This window comes from Heliangelus exortis, chromosome 7, assembly GCF_036169615.1.
Source record: "Heliangelus exortis chromosome 7, bHelExo1.hap1, whole genome shotgun sequence".
NCBI classification, from domain to species: Eukaryota; Metazoa; Chordata; class Aves; order Apodiformes; family Trochilidae; genus Heliangelus; species Heliangelus exortis.
Window position 1 is genome coordinate 618,750 of NC_092428.1, and position 16,156 is coordinate 634,905.

The 16,156-nt window shown below is 59.9% G+C and overlaps 1 protein-coding gene across 1 annotated transcript in view; it reads left to right on the plus strand.

Annotated features, from left to right (window-relative positions):
• The first annotated feature begins 2,568 nt into the window (after positions 1-2,568).
• The window catches only part of PSD (pleckstrin and Sec7 domain containing), a 33,350-nt gene continuing 19,762 nt past the window's right edge, over positions 2,569-16,156 (plus strand). Inside the window, exons 1-5 of the mRNA XM_071748080.1 lie at positions 2,569-2,781; positions 5,664-6,525; positions 6,605-6,707; positions 7,227-7,674; positions 11,895-12,329. Of these exons, the coding sequence (XP_071604181.1) occupies positions 5,755-6,525; positions 6,605-6,707; positions 7,227-7,674; positions 11,895-12,329 (1,757 nt within the window). The 5' untranslated portion in view covers positions 2,569-2,781; positions 5,664-5,754. The remainder of the gene's footprint in view (positions 2,782-5,663; positions 6,526-6,604; positions 6,708-7,226; positions 7,675-11,894; positions 12,330-16,156) is intronic.

Consider the following 16,156-nt stretch of genomic DNA (forward strand, 5'->3'; position numbering starts at 1 on the left):
CCCATTAAAGACTTGGCTTACGCTGCTGTAGCTTTTTAAATATACAGCTAGGATGTGGTTGGGTTTTGGCACCCGAGGCAGAAGGCATTAATTAGAGCCGTGTAGTTAAGTATAGGCCCTGGGGGAGCCCGTGCAACCTCCCCAGCTGTACTGGAGCCCTCAGCGTGGCGGGGAGGAGGGTTCAGCTCTCTTTGCCCTCACTGCAGCTCAGCTCCCGGGGGGCCCATCTAGCTATTTCCATGGTGCTGCCACTGGCTGCATGGGAGAGGCTGTGTCTGCACAGCCCCGCTGCCTTTGTGCCTCAGCACACAGTCCCTGTGCCCCTGGCAGTGCTTTAAGCACGGGCTGTGCCAAAGGAAATGGCTCTGGCAGCCCCCTGCAGCCAGGGCAGCATCCTAGGGGTTCACCCCACCTGGAGCCACAGCTGCAGGAGAAGCTGTCAGGCTGTGAGTGGCTGTGCCAGGAGGAGGAAGCAGAGGGCCAAGAAGTCAAGCAGTTACTCACCACAGAGTGGCTTTGGGGAAACCTTGGTGCTTGCCACCAGCAGGGTGCCTGTGTGCCCAGCTGTGCCTTTCCTGAGACCCCCAGGAGCAGCCTGTGAGCCTCAGGGCAGCCTGAGGATCAGCCATGTGTGACTCAGCTGGTGAAGGAGCCCTGGCCTGCCCCCTCCCCACCCAAACGTCCCCTGCATCTGTACAGCTGCCAGGACAACAGGACATCCCAGGTCAGCCCCCTCCAGGCAAGAAGTTTGCCACTGTGCTGCCCAGGTGACACCCAGGCCGTTTCTGGGCTTGGGCTGCAGGTCTGTGAAGATGAGGGGGGATTCTCCCTGTCCCTTCGGGGCTCTCTCATCCCTCCTGCCTGCCCAGCAGCTGGGGAGGCATTCACAGCAGGAGGGGCTGGGGAAGCCCGGGATAAATCCTGATGCTGCCAGGCGGATGTCGGTGCTGGCCCAGCCCACATCTCTGAGCACACACCCTTCAGCACTTGTAGGGTTAGGGGGTTGTGGAGCAGCTGCTGCTGGGGGGGAAGCATCCCCGGTTTGGAAGGCGACGTGTTTTCCATGGAAAGCAGGGATCTTCATCCCGGGTGGCTGGAGGGGACCTCTCTGTTAGCCCTGGCAGCTCTCAGCAGGCAGAGGGAAGGTGCAGGCAGCGCCTTCTCCTGCTACGGGCACACGGGGAAAGCTCCGAGCTCTTCCACGCGGTTAAATTTGTCTCGCTGACTGCAGCTTAGGGAAGAGCCTTCCCCCTCCCCTCCCTCCTGCCATCAAGAAGCTGCTGAAGGAATCAGGTCGTTGATCCCGCAGTAGAAGCCCCTAATTAGCCCAGCATCCCCCAGCCTGACAGGAGGGCCGGGCAGTGTGTGTTGTGAGGCAGCTCGGGGACCCGCTGGCCCCGGCGTGGGGAGGGGGCCCCGTGCAGGCAGGAGCCTGGAGAAGGAGGCAGAAAATGGCAGTGCTGCCATGCATTAAATATGAGGAGGGCCCTCAGAGCCTCCTGCCTTCTCCCCACATCCCTCTGCCTGGGAGGGGAGGCAGGGGAAGGTGTTCTAGGAGCTGGGCTCCCCGCAGGCAGGGAAAGCAGCAAACAGGGGCAGCTTTCCCCAAATTCCTCTGGCGGGCAGGGCGTGCACGTGAGGCCGGGGCTCCCCTGGGCCTCTCCTCTTGCACACATTTAATAACGATTGCTGGGCTGGGTAATAAAGTGCTGTTTAATAGCGAATTGATCTGGCAGCCTGGGCGGGCAGGGAGTGCTGGCTGCCAGCCCTGGCAGCTGTGGCCTGTGGACCTGGCATGGTGGCAGCACGGTGGCCCTGCCACTGCCACCCAACTGTCCCACGCTGTCTGCCCAGCACCAGCAGAACCCCGGGGGGGGACAGAATGGATGTTGAGGGCTTTTTTTTCCTCACTCTTGTAGCATGAAGTGGTTTCCCAAAACCGGGAGGCCATTTCCCATCCTTGGAGGGGCTGGTGACACAGTGGTGTCTGCTCCCGGGTGGTTTGGGGCACCTTGGTACCTGTGGCTGGGATGGGACCACATCCCTGGAGAGATGGGTTCCCAGCATGGGATCTGCTCCTCAGGGCAAGGGCCACCAGCTCGAGGAGGGGGCCTGCTGTGCCAGGACACCGGGCTTTTGCCTTCTCCTCCTCGTGGTCCCCAAGCCGGGGACCTGGTGGGGTGCTGGGGCCACCCGCGGCAGAGGGGCCACGGGTGGTGGTGCCTGGGGACGGGTGCCCATTGTCACACGGGAGCTGAGCCGGGACGCGCACACCGACACCCGGGCGATGCCCAGCGGGACAGGGGGACGTGTCACACCGGGACACACACGGTGGCACCGGGGCTACGCTGCCCGTGAGTGAAGGTCACTCGGGTGCGCGGGGATGCGCACGGGGGGGCGAGCGCAGGCGGGCAGGGGGACACCGGGGTTGCAGGGTGCTGCACCGGGGCAGGCCGGTGTGTGTCCGGTGGCACCGGGCGGGCGGGGCGCGGAGCCCCGCGGGGTCCCCATTGGCTGCCGGTGCTGTCAGCGGGGCGGAGTGACAGCTCGGGACGGGATTACCGCGGCGGGGAGCGGCGGGCTGGGCGCTGCTGGCACTGCACCGCACCGGACCCTGCTACACCGGACCCTACCGTGCTGTGCTGTACGGCGCCCGACGGGGCGGGACGTGCCGTGCCGTGCCGTGCCGTGCCGTGCCGTGCCGTGCCGTGCCGTGCCGTGCCGGCGGCAGCGCGGAGCAGCGGCGCGCAGGATGCGGCGGCGGAGGCGGCAGTGCTGCCGGTAAGGTGCGGGAAGCGGTGCGGGGCGCGGTGAGGAGCGGGGGAGGCCGGAAAGGGGAAAGTTGGAGCAGTTGTTGCGGCGCCGGGGCGGCTCTGCACACCCCCGGCAGCCCTGACCGGAATGCGGCGGCACCACCTGGCCGCGCGGTACCGGCGGGATGCTCGGCGGAGCCGGGACCCGCCCGCCGCGGGGTGGCCCCGGTGTGCCGGTGCGGCGGGACGGGCAGGAGCCCCGGGCAGGGCTGGGGGAGCTCGGCCTGGGGCCAGCGGGAGGGTCCGCGGGGGGAGCGGGCGGCCCTCCTGGCCGGGAGAGCTCCCTCCTCATCCGGATGGATGTCACATCCACTCAGGGCTGATCCCGCCGAGACGGGAGGCCGGGCTGGGGGGGCCGGGGAGGGGAGGGCAGGCTCAGCCGTGTCTTGGAGGGCGGCACATCCCCCTCCCCGATGCCTGCCGGAACACCTCTTCCTCCTGGGGACCCCTCCTCGGTCACCAGCGCACCCCCGAAGCTGCTCCATGTCCCTCCAGAGTGCAGATGCACCTCCCGGGTGACCTCCTCCGCCAGCTCTGACAGATGGCTGGGCACCCCCAGCCTGGTTTCCCCCGCCCCGGACACCGCTGCGGGCAGCGGCACCGTGCCTGGCACACAGATACGGCCCGTCCTCCGAATTCAGCCCCCAGCCCCGCACCTCCTGCTGTCCTCCCATCCCTGTCCCCTTCCTTTGCCCATTCCCCTTCCATCCTCCCCCAGCGCTGTCCCCGCACATCCCTGGCGTGGGTGTGCTCTGCCCCCGCAGCACAAGCGGTTCCTGCTGCCTCCCTTCGCCCCGCACCGCCCCGCACGGGCGGGCACATCCCCTGTTGCACCAGGAGCAGCTCAGAGCAAGGGATGAGGAAAATCCCTGGGCATCCCTTTGGCCGCCAAGAAGGGACAAGCCCGGAGGAGCCGTGTGGATGCGATGTTTTATTGATCAAACCACATCCCCCACTGGCGTGCAGCCCCTGGCTATCACACTGCAGGTCTCGAGTTTTTCTCTTTGAATGCAATGCCCTGGGCTGCCCGGTCACCCTCTCCCTGGCTTGCTTTTTGCAGGACTCCTCCTGCCTTCAGGCAGTGGGACCAGCAAGGCTTTTCCCCCCCCTCATCCTTCCCCCCCCATCCCACCAGTGCCCTGCAGCCCAACCCATTCATCACGGTGATTTAAAGAGCATCAATTTGATTCACAGTTTAAATCAGCGAGCAGGAAGCCTCAGCACCATCAGTGATTTTTCATCTGTTGCATTTGTGCTTTTTACCTTTCCCTGTGGAAGAAAAGCTCACTGCTGGATGGTGTGGCCATCCAGCTCTGGTGGCTCCCGGGCAGGCATGGCCTTTCCTCTGAATTTGATAATTCTCCTTTGATAAGCAGGAGGACATGCTGTGCTTACCCCATTTATTTTAGTTATAACTCTCGTGTATTGAGATAGGCTGGGTTGTTTTTTTTTTACAGATTTGTTATGTTACAGAGAATGCCAGCTATTTCTGGTGATAACTTCTTTTCCTTGGCATGCGTGTCAGTCTGCATCGAGATAAAAAAGTGGAATTTCATTTGAAATCTATAAACCCCACATCTTTATTATTTATCAGTTAACTTCAGCAACCTTGAGTGTGAATACAGGCATAACGGGGGAAAGGGCCTGTGAAAACACTAGCATATTAAACAGGAGAGTGTCTTTTTGTGGTGAGTGAATTACAGATTGCTGCAGCTCAGCAGGAGCCAGATTTTTTAGCAGCGTGATAGCGCAGATAGATGAGATGGGTGCTGGCCCCACAGGGGTGATGTGGGCTGTTTTACTAAGAGTTGTGTCTCTGCATCTCTGGAGCCTAAACAACGTAGAAAAATTCAGCCTCACATCCTTCAGGAACTGAATTCTGTTTGGTTAGGTCTTGGGAAGAGGGAGAAGAAGTCTCCCTTTCCTCCATTTGGAACTGGCATTTGGTTTCTCGCTTCCAACCGATGAGATCTGTGTGAGGGACTCAGTATCTCAGCATCTGTTAGAAGGCAAAAGCAGCCAAGACAGAGTCCTCTCTGCACACCAGGAATTCACAGAAGACCAGGGGAGGATAATGGCAAATTTTAGCTCCACTGGCAGAAGAAAAACTGTTGGCAGCCGTGCCAGTGGCACCGGTGGGGGCTCAGGGTCCTGCCTTTCCCTGCAGCCACCAACCCAACCACTTTGAGGTGGTCTTGCTGCTGGATAAAAGTCCCTGCTCAGGGGCAGGCAGGCGAGCCAGGCGTGCTCTGTTCCCCCAGGACAGGATTGTCATAATCACTGTTTTTGGCTCTGGGAGTGTTGACAGCGCTGTCTGTGCCACCGATAAGTGGCTGCGGCATGTGCTGGTGTGACACACTTTAAACCCAGCCTGACCTCCAAAGACAGAGGCTTCTTGCCATGCAGCTCCTTCAGAAAGTGTAGTCAGAGGATGTCTCAGTGAGCCGGCAGATGATTTTCCTCCCCTCTTTATCAACGTGATTTTAGTAGGCTGTGGGTAGTAAATATATTCAACCAAAAGCAAGATGAATGAAGCTTGTTTTAAGAGTACATGGTGTGCTCTCCCACGGTGTCTGGGGTGCTGGTCTGTGGGGGAAGTGCCTGAGCATCCTGGCAATCTTAGGAAGAGGCCAGAGACCCCAAAGGGGCCTGGGGACCCAGCGAAGGGCTGCTGGTGTGATGCCCACCCCAAACTTTGCCTGCTTCTTGCAGCGGGAAGGGGTTTGAGGGGGGCTGTCTCACCTGCAGCACCTCTTTGCTCTGCTGTGAGGACGGGGCACTTTTTGCCGGTTTTCCTCCTGCCCCCCGTGTCCTCCTGCCCCTAACCGGCTCTCCTCGCCCTCGTTTCAGGGCTGCCTGAGGATGTGTCACCCCTTGATGCGCCTATCATCTCAGGGGTGCCGCCCAGCCGGGCTCCGGACCTGACGCCTCCCTCGGCAGGATGGCCCAGGCGGGGGGACCCGTCCGCTTCCACCCCGAGGAGGGCTGCTCCGCCTCGCCCCCCGCCTTCGCCCGCGGGGTGTCCCGGAGGCCTTGGCTGTCGGGGGGCAGCCCCGAGGCGGGGAGGCACAGCCCCCCGCGCTGCCTCACCCCCAACCTCAACGCGGGCCGCCTCCACCTCCTGCGCAAGGGCTTGGCCCCCGACGTCCGCCGCTGCCCCCCCGGCCTCTACAACAGCACGGGCTCCTTGGCCCGGCCGCCGCTGGACCCGGCGGCTTTCGGCGACGGGAGCTGCCCGGGTGCGGGACGCTCGACGGCTCCCTGCACCCCGCGGCGGGGCGGGCCCGGGCCTGCCCTCTGCTCGCCGGGCAGCCGGAGCCCGCTGGTAGCCCCGGAGGGACGCAGCTCCATCGTCACCTTTCGCTTCATCGAGAAGGCCAGCGTCAGGACCCTGAGCGGCCTCCCGGCCCCCCGGCTCCGCTGGGACGACGGCCCCCACAGCCTCAGCCGCAGCCTGGAGCTCTCCGGGGACGCGGGGTCCCCCCCGCCCCAACCCCTGCCCCAGGAGCGGCTCTTGCACAGCCTGAAGCTGGAGGGCTCCGTGTCTGACCCGCTCCTGGCCGGGGGCAGGACCCCAGGAGGGCCACGGCCCTGTGGGAAGGAGCCCTGCGCCCTCGACGCCGGCTGCCTCTGCCGCTCCCTCACCAACGGGCTGCCGGGGGATTTCCCCACCTTGGCCAGAAGCCCCCCGAAGCCAGAACCCCAACCCCAGGTAGGTGCCAGGGTGCCCTGCGGCGGCTGCGGGCTCTTCCCCGGGGTCCATCACCCACTCCCTGCTCTCCCCTCTGCAGGGCAGCTCCTGGCTCTACCCCCGGCAGAGCTCAGCCCATGCCCAGCGAGTCGCCAAGGCCAAGTGGGAGTTCTTCTATGGCTCCTCAGATGCCCCAAAGACAGGTAAGAGGTCAGGTGGTGATGGTCATTGGCCAGACTAATGCCTCCTTTCCAAGTCTGAAACTCTGCCAGGACTCCCTCTGGGGCTGCGTGTCCATCAGGAGGTGTCAGTGCCCACTGGACAGCCCAGATCCCTCCAAGGGTGGCCAATCTCTGTCCTCCTGGAGGCACCTCTTGTGTCCTCCTGCAGGCACCAACCTCCCCGCAGCATCCCCCGCATCGTGCACAGGGGGTGATGCAGAGCCCCCCCTCCCCCGGGTGCCTCTGCAGAAGGGGGGATCAGACAGGGGCTCAGGGCTGGCTGTGGGCAGCACCCCACTCCTTCCCCTCCCTGCCTCTCCCCACCCTTTTTCCTTCCTGCTCTGCCCCTCCATTTGCTGGTGCCCATCACACACACACACACGCGCACACACACACACACACACACACACACACAGCCTCTCTCTGGGGTGTGTGTGATGCTGCAGGAGCAGCTCTGGTGCTCCCCAGCTGCAGCTCTGAGTGCTCGTGGGTCCCTTGCAGGCTCCTGTGCCCCCAACTCTGCTCCCCTGGCCCAGCCTCCCCAGAAGCCAGCCCGCCTGCTGCCTGCTGAGCACAGCCTGAGCCATGTCGAGGTGGAGATAGAGCTGTCTCCCCCGGGCAGCCAGAAGCTCAGCTCCTGCGAGACTGGGATCATCAGGAGGACGGTGAAGTACTCTGAGACAGACCTGGACACCGTGCCGCTGCGCTGCTACCGCGAAACCAACATCGACGACATCCTGGCTGAGAAGGAGGAGGTGGATTCAGCCATCGAGAGCCAGAAGGACAGCGAGAGCAACCCGAGCTTTGGGGGCACCCCGGGCAGGAGGAACAGCACGCCAGAGGAGCCCCCTGCCCTGGGCTCTGGCTTCCCAAAGGAGGGGCTGCGGGATGGGGATGCGGATGAGGACAATGAGGTGTTTGAGGCGACGAGGAAGGAGAACAGGGAAAGGTGAGGCTCAGTGCACGAGGGCAAACAGCTCCCCTCTCCCTCCTTACTCTTCCCTGCTTGGCCAAATGGGCTCTGCTGCGAGTGTGTCTGAGCCAAAAATCCTTTGTGGATTTTGTGGTGCCGTGTGAGCTGTGCATGGGGGTCAGGCGGGCTTCTGGATCACCCCAGTGGGGTGAGGGGACCCTACCTGCCCTATGGGACGAGCAGGGCAGTGCAGGGGGTCCAGCCCTCACTCCTCTGGAGGGGTTCCTGTAGCTCAGGTCACCCAGCTGACAGAGGCTTCCTGGCACAGGTCCCTCCAGGTTGGTTGCATCCTCCCCTGGTGCTGCCAGGTGTTGAGGTGCTCCTGTCAGGGCACCTGAGCCCAGGTGCTGTCCTGGAGCTGCAGGCAAAGAGTCTTGGGTGGGAGGAGGTGGCTCAGCATCATCAGCACATGTTCACAGGAGCATAGGGAGGTCTTGCCTGGGAAGCACAAAGCCAGGGCAATGCCTGGGCTGCCACGTGGCTGCTTGCACTCACCTGTCTGCAAAAGGCAGGTGGGGAGCGTTTAGGTAGAAGAGAAGAAAAAGGGAGGTTTTGATATTGGTGGTGGGAAAAGAGAATGAAAATATAATCCTGCCTCTGTTCTGGGAAGGAGGAGCATGAAGGTCCTGGGCTGATGGGAAGGGAAGGTGTGCATCCCAAGGGGAGCTGAGCTCCTGACAGCTTGTCCATCCCTTACACTTAGTGGAGGCAGCAGGTACATCCATCCCTGCCACCTGCCTTGTCCTCAGAAACTCTGGATTCTAGAGAAAAGCTGAAAATAAGCCGTTTTAAAATATATCTTTTTCCAGATGAATAGTGGTGGGAATTTTCAGTAAGATGTGAAGTGATTATGGCTGCAAGCAAGTTCTTCAAGTTCCTGTAACAATCATCATGTACAGTGGTATTTTATTTCCAGAGATGCACTAGGCCACTACTAGTCCTATGAGTTGTAAACGTGGAGCTGCTTTTTCCCTCTGGGACACCTTACTGTAGCTCTCCAGACAGCACTGGGAAGCTTGGATGTGTCCTTAAAGGCATTGCTGTCCCTAGAGCTGGTGCTGCCAGGATAATTACCCGTGTGTGAACTGGGGCAGTCAGGTTCCTTTCTCAGGGCTTCTTGGCTGACCAGTTATTTGCTGTTTGCAGCCCCAGGGTTGTTTCCTGGGTAGGTGCAGATCCTTCAGGCTGTGCCTTGACAATGAGCACGGGCTCCTGCAGCCCCTGCAGCCCTGGGTTTTTGCTTACACACGGTTTCTGAGCTCTGCAGCTGCAGTCCCCCTCCCTGTTTACCAGTCACCAGTATTGATGTTTTTCTGCTCCAAGCTTTCTGCTCTGCCTGCTGGCAGGAGGGGAGATGCTGAGGTGATCAGGAAGCCCCTGGGCTCCTGGGGGCTGTCACCCTCCTGCTGCTGCACCCCTGGCCTGGCAGAATCACTGAAGCACCCTCGGATGCTGATTTGCAGCACTTAGACATGTAAATCCCTTTGAAAATCTAGCCTTAGAGGTTTAGCACCCTCTGCAAAGGGGGATTTGGGCTTGGTTCTGTCATCTTGTCCTTCATGTTGTGGCCAGAGGGCACCTTCCTTGGTGATGTTACCCTCCCAAAATGAGAGAACGTGCTCCCAGCTGGCTGGGCACTGGGCTGGGAACACCCAGCACCAGAGCAGACAGGACATGGAAAGCTGTGGACAAAACAGTAAATCCCCTCTTAAAGTACTTTTAGAGCCAGACCTACCAACTCTAATGACTACAGTCTAAGCCTTTACTGCCTTGGTTCCCAGAGAGCCCAGACCTGTCAGCCAGAGCAGGCTCAGGTCCCTTCCTCCCCAGGGTGCTGGCTGAGCCAGAGGCAGGGCCAGCCCACAGCCCACAGCCCACAGGACCCGTGCCTGGGGCTGAGCAGGGGGAAGAGGCTTTGCTGGGGGATGTCCTGCTCCCCCAGGAGTCTGGAGGGCTGGTAGGAGGCAGAGATGCCTTTTCTGCCTGAAGCAGAGCAGCCTCTCTGGGGAAAGCCCTTGGATCTGCTACCTGGGGAGCCTTCCCAGAGCTTTTGTGCTCGCTGACAGAAAAACAGCAAGGGGAGAGATTTTCTCTCTTTTCCCTCACCATGGGGATGGTGCAGCTCTGCAGCAGCAGGCAAGGAGAAGGGGGTGATCTCCATCAGCTGCAGCTGCTGAAGCCCAGTAGCTCAGCTCCCCACTGTCCCCCCTGGGCAGACCTGTGCCCAAAGTGCTGCTGGCTTTGGGCTCCCCCTTCCTGCCCAGCTGTCCCTCTCCTATGGGAGGATCACTGATGCTTCCACCCCAACTCCAAGCTGGAAACCTATTATATTTCCTGCTGCCCATCACCCTTGTGCTGATGCCCCCTTACAGCTTCTGCATCTCCTCCCCTCCTCTGCTCCTCCCAGCTGTGTTTGTCTGTGTTGGTGACAGTGGGTGACCCTTTTGGGGGGCAGGAGTGGGGTGCAGGAGGGTGCAGCAGGGGCTGGTGAAGGATCTAGGTCCGAGCAGGAGTGGTGTGTGCTGGCAGCATGGCACCTGTGTGTGCTGCTGTGACTGGGTCCTTCTGGAGCTGGAGAACTTTGCACTCGATGTTTCAGTGTGGAAGGGTTCCTTCCAGAGGAGGAGGCTCTGCTGGTGTGGAGGAAACCAGCTACCTTTTTTTTAATTTTTTTTTTTGGTTGAGTGGCACTATGTTTGATCACAAGAATGGATGCAGCTCTGTCTCTGGGGAACCAGGTCCCTGGCAGTGTCCTCCCTGGCACAGCCCAGTGCTCTCCTGATGGATTCAAGGTGCCAAACGAAGCCAGGGGTGTCAGCTCAGTTCAGTAGCACACAGCTGGGTGGTGAGGAAAGTGAATGCACATTTGCACCCATCAAGCTCATCCAGAGGTGCTACAGAGCCCCTTCTGCCTTGTCCTCAGCAGAAAGCCACCCCAGGAGAGGCTGCTCCTGGGGGTCCTGCAGGAAAGGTGAGAGTGTGGGTGCTGCACAGGCAGGGAAACCCTGGTGGGCTGGTGAGAGCAGCCTCCATCCTGCCTTGCTTCCCTGCCTCTGGTTTCCCTGCCTCTGGCTTCCCTGCTCTCCCCTGGAAGCCAGCACTCTGGGGGAGTCAACTTGCCAGCTCTTGGCTTGCTGAAGTAATCAGGCTGAGGTTTTTGAGTTGTATGGGGAAGCTAATGAATGCAAATCATTTGGTGCTCATAACAGCAGCTCATCTCCTGAGCCCTCTGTACAGAGCTGTTTGTTCATAACAAATGTTATGACAAGCTAGAGCAGTTCCTCTCCTTTTATCAGAGGAGAGAGTGGATTGATGAGTGCTTTTCTGCTGCTTTAATAAAATGATAGTGGCTTCTGAGTAAAGTAGGCTTTTAGGGCTGTTTGTGCTCGTATGGCTGAAGCATTGATGTTCCCTGAGCTGGAAATGTCCCTTCTGTCTCATGCTCAGAGGGATGAGCAGGCTGCACTTCACCTCGGTTACAGGACAAAACACTCTGTGCTCCAGGGCTTAGAAGCCACAGCGTCAGATCCAGAGCTGCCCTGAGGACAGGATGATCATGCCTGGCCCCTGGGACACAGCCAGCTCAGGTTCCTGCTCCCAGAGCTGGGGCTGAGGCTCCCTCCATGCTGCCTGGGGAGATGTGGGGCTCAGCATCACCTTGTGCTGGGTCCCAGGGGTACCCTGAGAGCATCCTTGCAGGTGGATGTTGGCTGTGGTCTGAGCATGGTCCTACATTAATGGAGAAAGGTGTCATGGTGTCCTGGGCAGCTTCAGGTGTAGCCTTCTGGGTGCTGGGAGCTCTGAAGGCTCATGAAAAAAATCCAGGCATTTCCAGATTCGGTTGGAAATGGAGCTGTCCAACATCCTGCTTCTGATGCTTGAGCCCTTTATTGGATCTGAGCTCAAGTCCAGTGACTGGGAGCAGTAACCATTCCATAAGCTTCTTATGAGGATGAGCCACTAAAGGAACAAAATTATGTGGCACATTAAGGGAGAAGCATATGTCTGGAGGGAGGCCAGGCCAGTCCCTCTGCCCATGATGTCCTGAGCAGGCAAGATGTATCCCTGGAGCTCTGCAGATGTTCAGAGGTTTCTGTTCTTTCTGTTTTCCTTCTGGAGCAGTGCATGGGCTCTGTTTCAGGGCTTTGATCCCTTCTTCCTCAGTCACCTGTTCTCCTCACTTTCTTTCCCTCTAGGATCCTGGACCAGGACACACAGGGGATGCTCAAGTCTCCAGTGCCCTTCCTCCTGGGGCACAGCCTCTCCAAGGATGGCATGGACTCCTTCAGCAAGCATTTTGAGAGCATCATGGAGTCCCATCGAGCCAAAGGCACATCTTACACCAGCCTGGACTCCATTGACATCCTCTCCTCCCCAGCTCCCACCCAGGGGACCTTTTTCACTTTTGACCTCCCGACCCTGACCCCAGAAATACAAGGAAAGATCCGAGACAGCGCCAAGCTGATCGAGGAGAACTTTGCTCCCCTGGCTCACCTGGAGCCCGACTCTGGGACCAGTTCAGCCACAGATGCCCCCTGGACAGAGAGGGAGGAGGAGAGGGGGAAGCGAAAGAAAGGTGCTTGGCACAGCCCCTGCTGCTCAGAGGAGAGCTGTGCTACTCCCAACATCAGGTCAGTGGCCAAAGCTGCTGGGCTACCAGGGCTTGGTGTGGGGCAGGTTCTGTGCTGCTGGGAGGAGGGAAGGGTCAGGACTGGGTGTGCTGGGTTCTCTGTGCAGTGCCTGATCAGGGCAGTCACCACCATGGTGTTGTGGCAGGCATGTTGCTGGAAGAAAATCTGCTTTTTTCATCTTTGCCAAGATGGTTGGTGATGGAGGGCTGTGAGGTTTCCTGCAGCCTAGCCAGGAGGGAGTCCCAGGACTGCAATCCTGTGTTGGAGCAGCAATTCAACAGCCTTTCCCTCCTGGAAGCCACAAATACTGATGTGTCCTCACCATCCCAGTAGCAGCCTCCTGTTTCTTGAGGATAAGGGTCCTGTGGTCTGGTACCTGTTGTCCTGGGCTCCTCCTCTGGCAGCTCTCAGAGCAGTTGGTGTCTCGGTCATGCTGGCACTGACCTTCCTGTCTGCGTTGCCTCCCTGCAAGGTCTCCCCACCCAGGGACCTTCTACACAACCCCAGGGCCTCCTGAATCCCTCGTGCACTTTCCAGGCTTTGGTCTTTCCCACACCAAATGTTTTTGGGTTTGGTCTTTCCCAGAACAAACCCGTGTCCCTTCTGTAGCAGCCTGTGCCATCCTTGTAGGCTCAGCTTGGGGTGGCCAAGTGGGGTTCTGAGCTCTGTGTCCTCACTGGTGTCTGGAGTCAGGAGGAGAGAGGGGTATTGAGTCTGCTCAGGGGTCCCTGCCTGACCCCATGGGCATTTTGGGACAGAGAGGCACTGGGTTAGGCCTTTTCTTTGGGACACTGGAGGCACACAGGCCAGGCAAAGCTTGTGCAGTAAAACTGGTGATGTCTGGGAGGCTCAAGGCAGCAAAGGGTGGTTGGATCCAACCATAACCACAGCTCCGTGCAGGGAGAATTGGTTTCCTATTCCTCTGCCGAGGGAAGGGACCCAAACAGCACCCTGGAGGAAAGGAGAGGGCAGTGTCTGACTGAGCATCCACAGGGTGTCATCGTACCACAGCAGCACTGCTGCAGCACGCAGGGAGGGGGAGCGAGCAGCAGGAACAGAACAGGGTTTCACCGAGGTTTTCCCTCACCAGGTGCCCGCAGCAACTGCTTTCCCATTAGGAAAGGATTCCCTCGGCTGTGGGAAGGTCCCTGCAGAGGCAGGCAGCAGCCCAGCTCTCTGCTCCCTGGTGTGCAGCGATCCCCCCTCTGCAGCTCCCACGGGTGATGGTGGAGAGGGAGGAGGGGTGGTCAGGATCAGGTGTCTCCTGAGGTGGAGAGGAGTGGAGGGGGTATGGCAGCATGACCTATGATCTGGGGAGCAGGGGCAGCCCTCGGGCAGCAGAGCTCCCTGGCAAGGGAGAGGTGCAAGCAGTTCCCTCCTTCCCCAGCACGGGTGCTGCTGACTTTCCAGGCTGTAACTGGAGCTGATCACGAAGCTGAAGCTTCCCAGGTAGCATGGAGAAGTGTCTGGGATGGCTGCTCAGAGGTTCCCATGACCTGGAGTCACTGGCTCCCAGTGCCTGGCAGAGCTCAGGCAGGGAACATCCTCCCAGCACTCCCACTGAGGAGTCTTTAGTGGAAATTCCTGGGGAAAGCTGCTTGGGAACCTCAGCAGCCATCATAATGCAGCATCACCTGTGCCAGCAGGGCCAGGGCAGGGGATTTGCCACCACCTTTGGTCACAAGCAGGACAGACTGAGGTGGAGGCTGCCAGCCTCAGGGTGGGCAGAGCAGGCCTGGGGCTGCAGGGCTTTGGTGTGATTGAGGGGTGGCTGGTGACAAACACCAGTGGGTGCAGACCTGTGTGTGCTGCCCTGCAGCCATCCCTTTTGTGTCCCCAAACCCTTTGGTGTTCCTTGTTGCAGTGGCCAGGGTCTGGGTGTCCCTGCAGCCCTTTCCATCTCTCTGGGTGGCAGGAGCAGCCAAGCTGGTGATGCACTGCTAAGGAGATGCAGTGTCCCCCATCACTTGGGGGTCCTGCAGCCTTGATGCTCCTGCCATGTCCCTCAGCACCAGGTAGCTTGAGACCACCCTTTTATCCTGACCCTGTGCACAAGGAGGGTACATGAGTGCACCTGGGGTGCCCCCAGCTCCTCTGGTGGCCTTGGCTGGAAGGGAGGGAGCGGTGTCTGAGCAGAGAGGGACCCCACGGTGCAACCCCCGGGGCTGTGAGGAGGTTGTGCCCCGGTTTGGGTGGGAGGTGATGTGCAGGGCCCTGGCTGGGCAGAGGGCTGCGGTTACCCCCCCCCCGGTACCGCCTCCCTGAGAGCCGAACCGGGCGGGTTCTGCCGGGACCGGAATCGGGGGCATCGCCCGCGGCGGGAGAGAAAGAAGGGCAGGAAGGGGAGGAGGCAGCGGAGCGGGTCAGGGACTGCAAAGCAGCTACGGACCCCACAGCACATGGGGACAGCGGGGAGAGGGCTGAGCAGTGGAAGGAGGGCAGCAGGGAAAGGAGGGAGGCAGGGGAAGGGAGGGATGGTGTGTGTGTGGGGGGGGGAAAGCACAGGAGGGTGACAAAGTTGGGGTGCAGGATGAAGAGGTCTCCCCACTAACATTGGCCCGACAAGAAAAGGAGCACAAGTCTTGGGGGGTTGGGATTTTGCCTCAAGCATTTCCGTGTCAAGCCATGAAGGAGGAGCAGGGGCACAGGATGGGGTGATGGTGCTGGAGGCTGGGGCAGGCTCTCAGCAGAACAGAGGGTGAGGGCAGCAGGCAGAGCTGCCCACAGAGGCAGGGACATTGGCACATCCTCGTGGGATGCAGCCCCTCCTGCCAAACATTCATTCCAGTCCCCAAGTCTGACCCAGACCCCTGGGCTGGGCTTTGCCCAAGGGTCTGAGACACCAGGTTTCCCTGTACTGACCCCATGGCATCTCTGTCTCTGAAGGAGAAGAGAGTCCTCCACCCAACAGGTGAGAGACTGGATGTAAAATCTCTCAGCTGGCTCCAGAAATTGTTTGGTGGGATTGAAGAGTGCTCTACAGGAGTCGTTTTGTGTCCTCCACAAGAGGGGCTGGTGGGATGGGGGAAATGAGGGAAAGGCAAGGATCTCTGGAGGGGGCTGGTGCTGCAGGAGAGGCTCTGGAATTCTGTGGAAAAACAGGACTGAGGGGAGATGGAGCTGCCCAAGGTTGGGTCCTACCTTGATCTGGCAGCAGTGATGCTGTCGCTGGGTGATCTGAGGACCAGGTTGGAATCCAGAGCTGCCAGAAAGCAGGAGCAGCCCTGCCAGTGGTTGGAGGCTAGCCTGGCTGACCTTCAAGTGTCCTCCCAGCCCTAACTTCAATTCTGCAAGGAATGAACCAGCCTAGATCTTGGCTGTCATAAATCAAAGTCTCTCCGCTGAGACCGATGGAGAGAGCTGCGTTTATTTAGCTCAGCCAAAGATCCGGTCTGGTACATTCTTAGCAGCAACATTAGGCAGGCTGGGCTGACTTGGCAGAGGCATCAGGCACCTAGCCATGCGTGTGGGGCATCAGTCACCCAGGCCAGGGTTGCTCTGGCCCATGCACGTGTCCCTCAGGGACCGGGACCGGGCATCCCTGCAAACCAGCATCCCACGGGGATCAAGTGGCACTTGGATTGTGCTTGGAGGCTTTGAGTCTCCTACAGCAGGCATCTCACCTGGAAATGTGTCAGGCAGGACCTGGCTGACCCAGGAGCTCAGCTAAGCACCCCCAGCCCGTCCCCAGTGGTATCTGTCCTGTCGGGGTCCCCCCATGCAGATAAACCCCTGCGGACAGCAAGGAGCTGCAGGTCAGCCCTCTGGGGCAGCCTTTTCTGAGCTGCTACCTTATTGCTGCACCACATCCAGCAGAGAAGATCTGC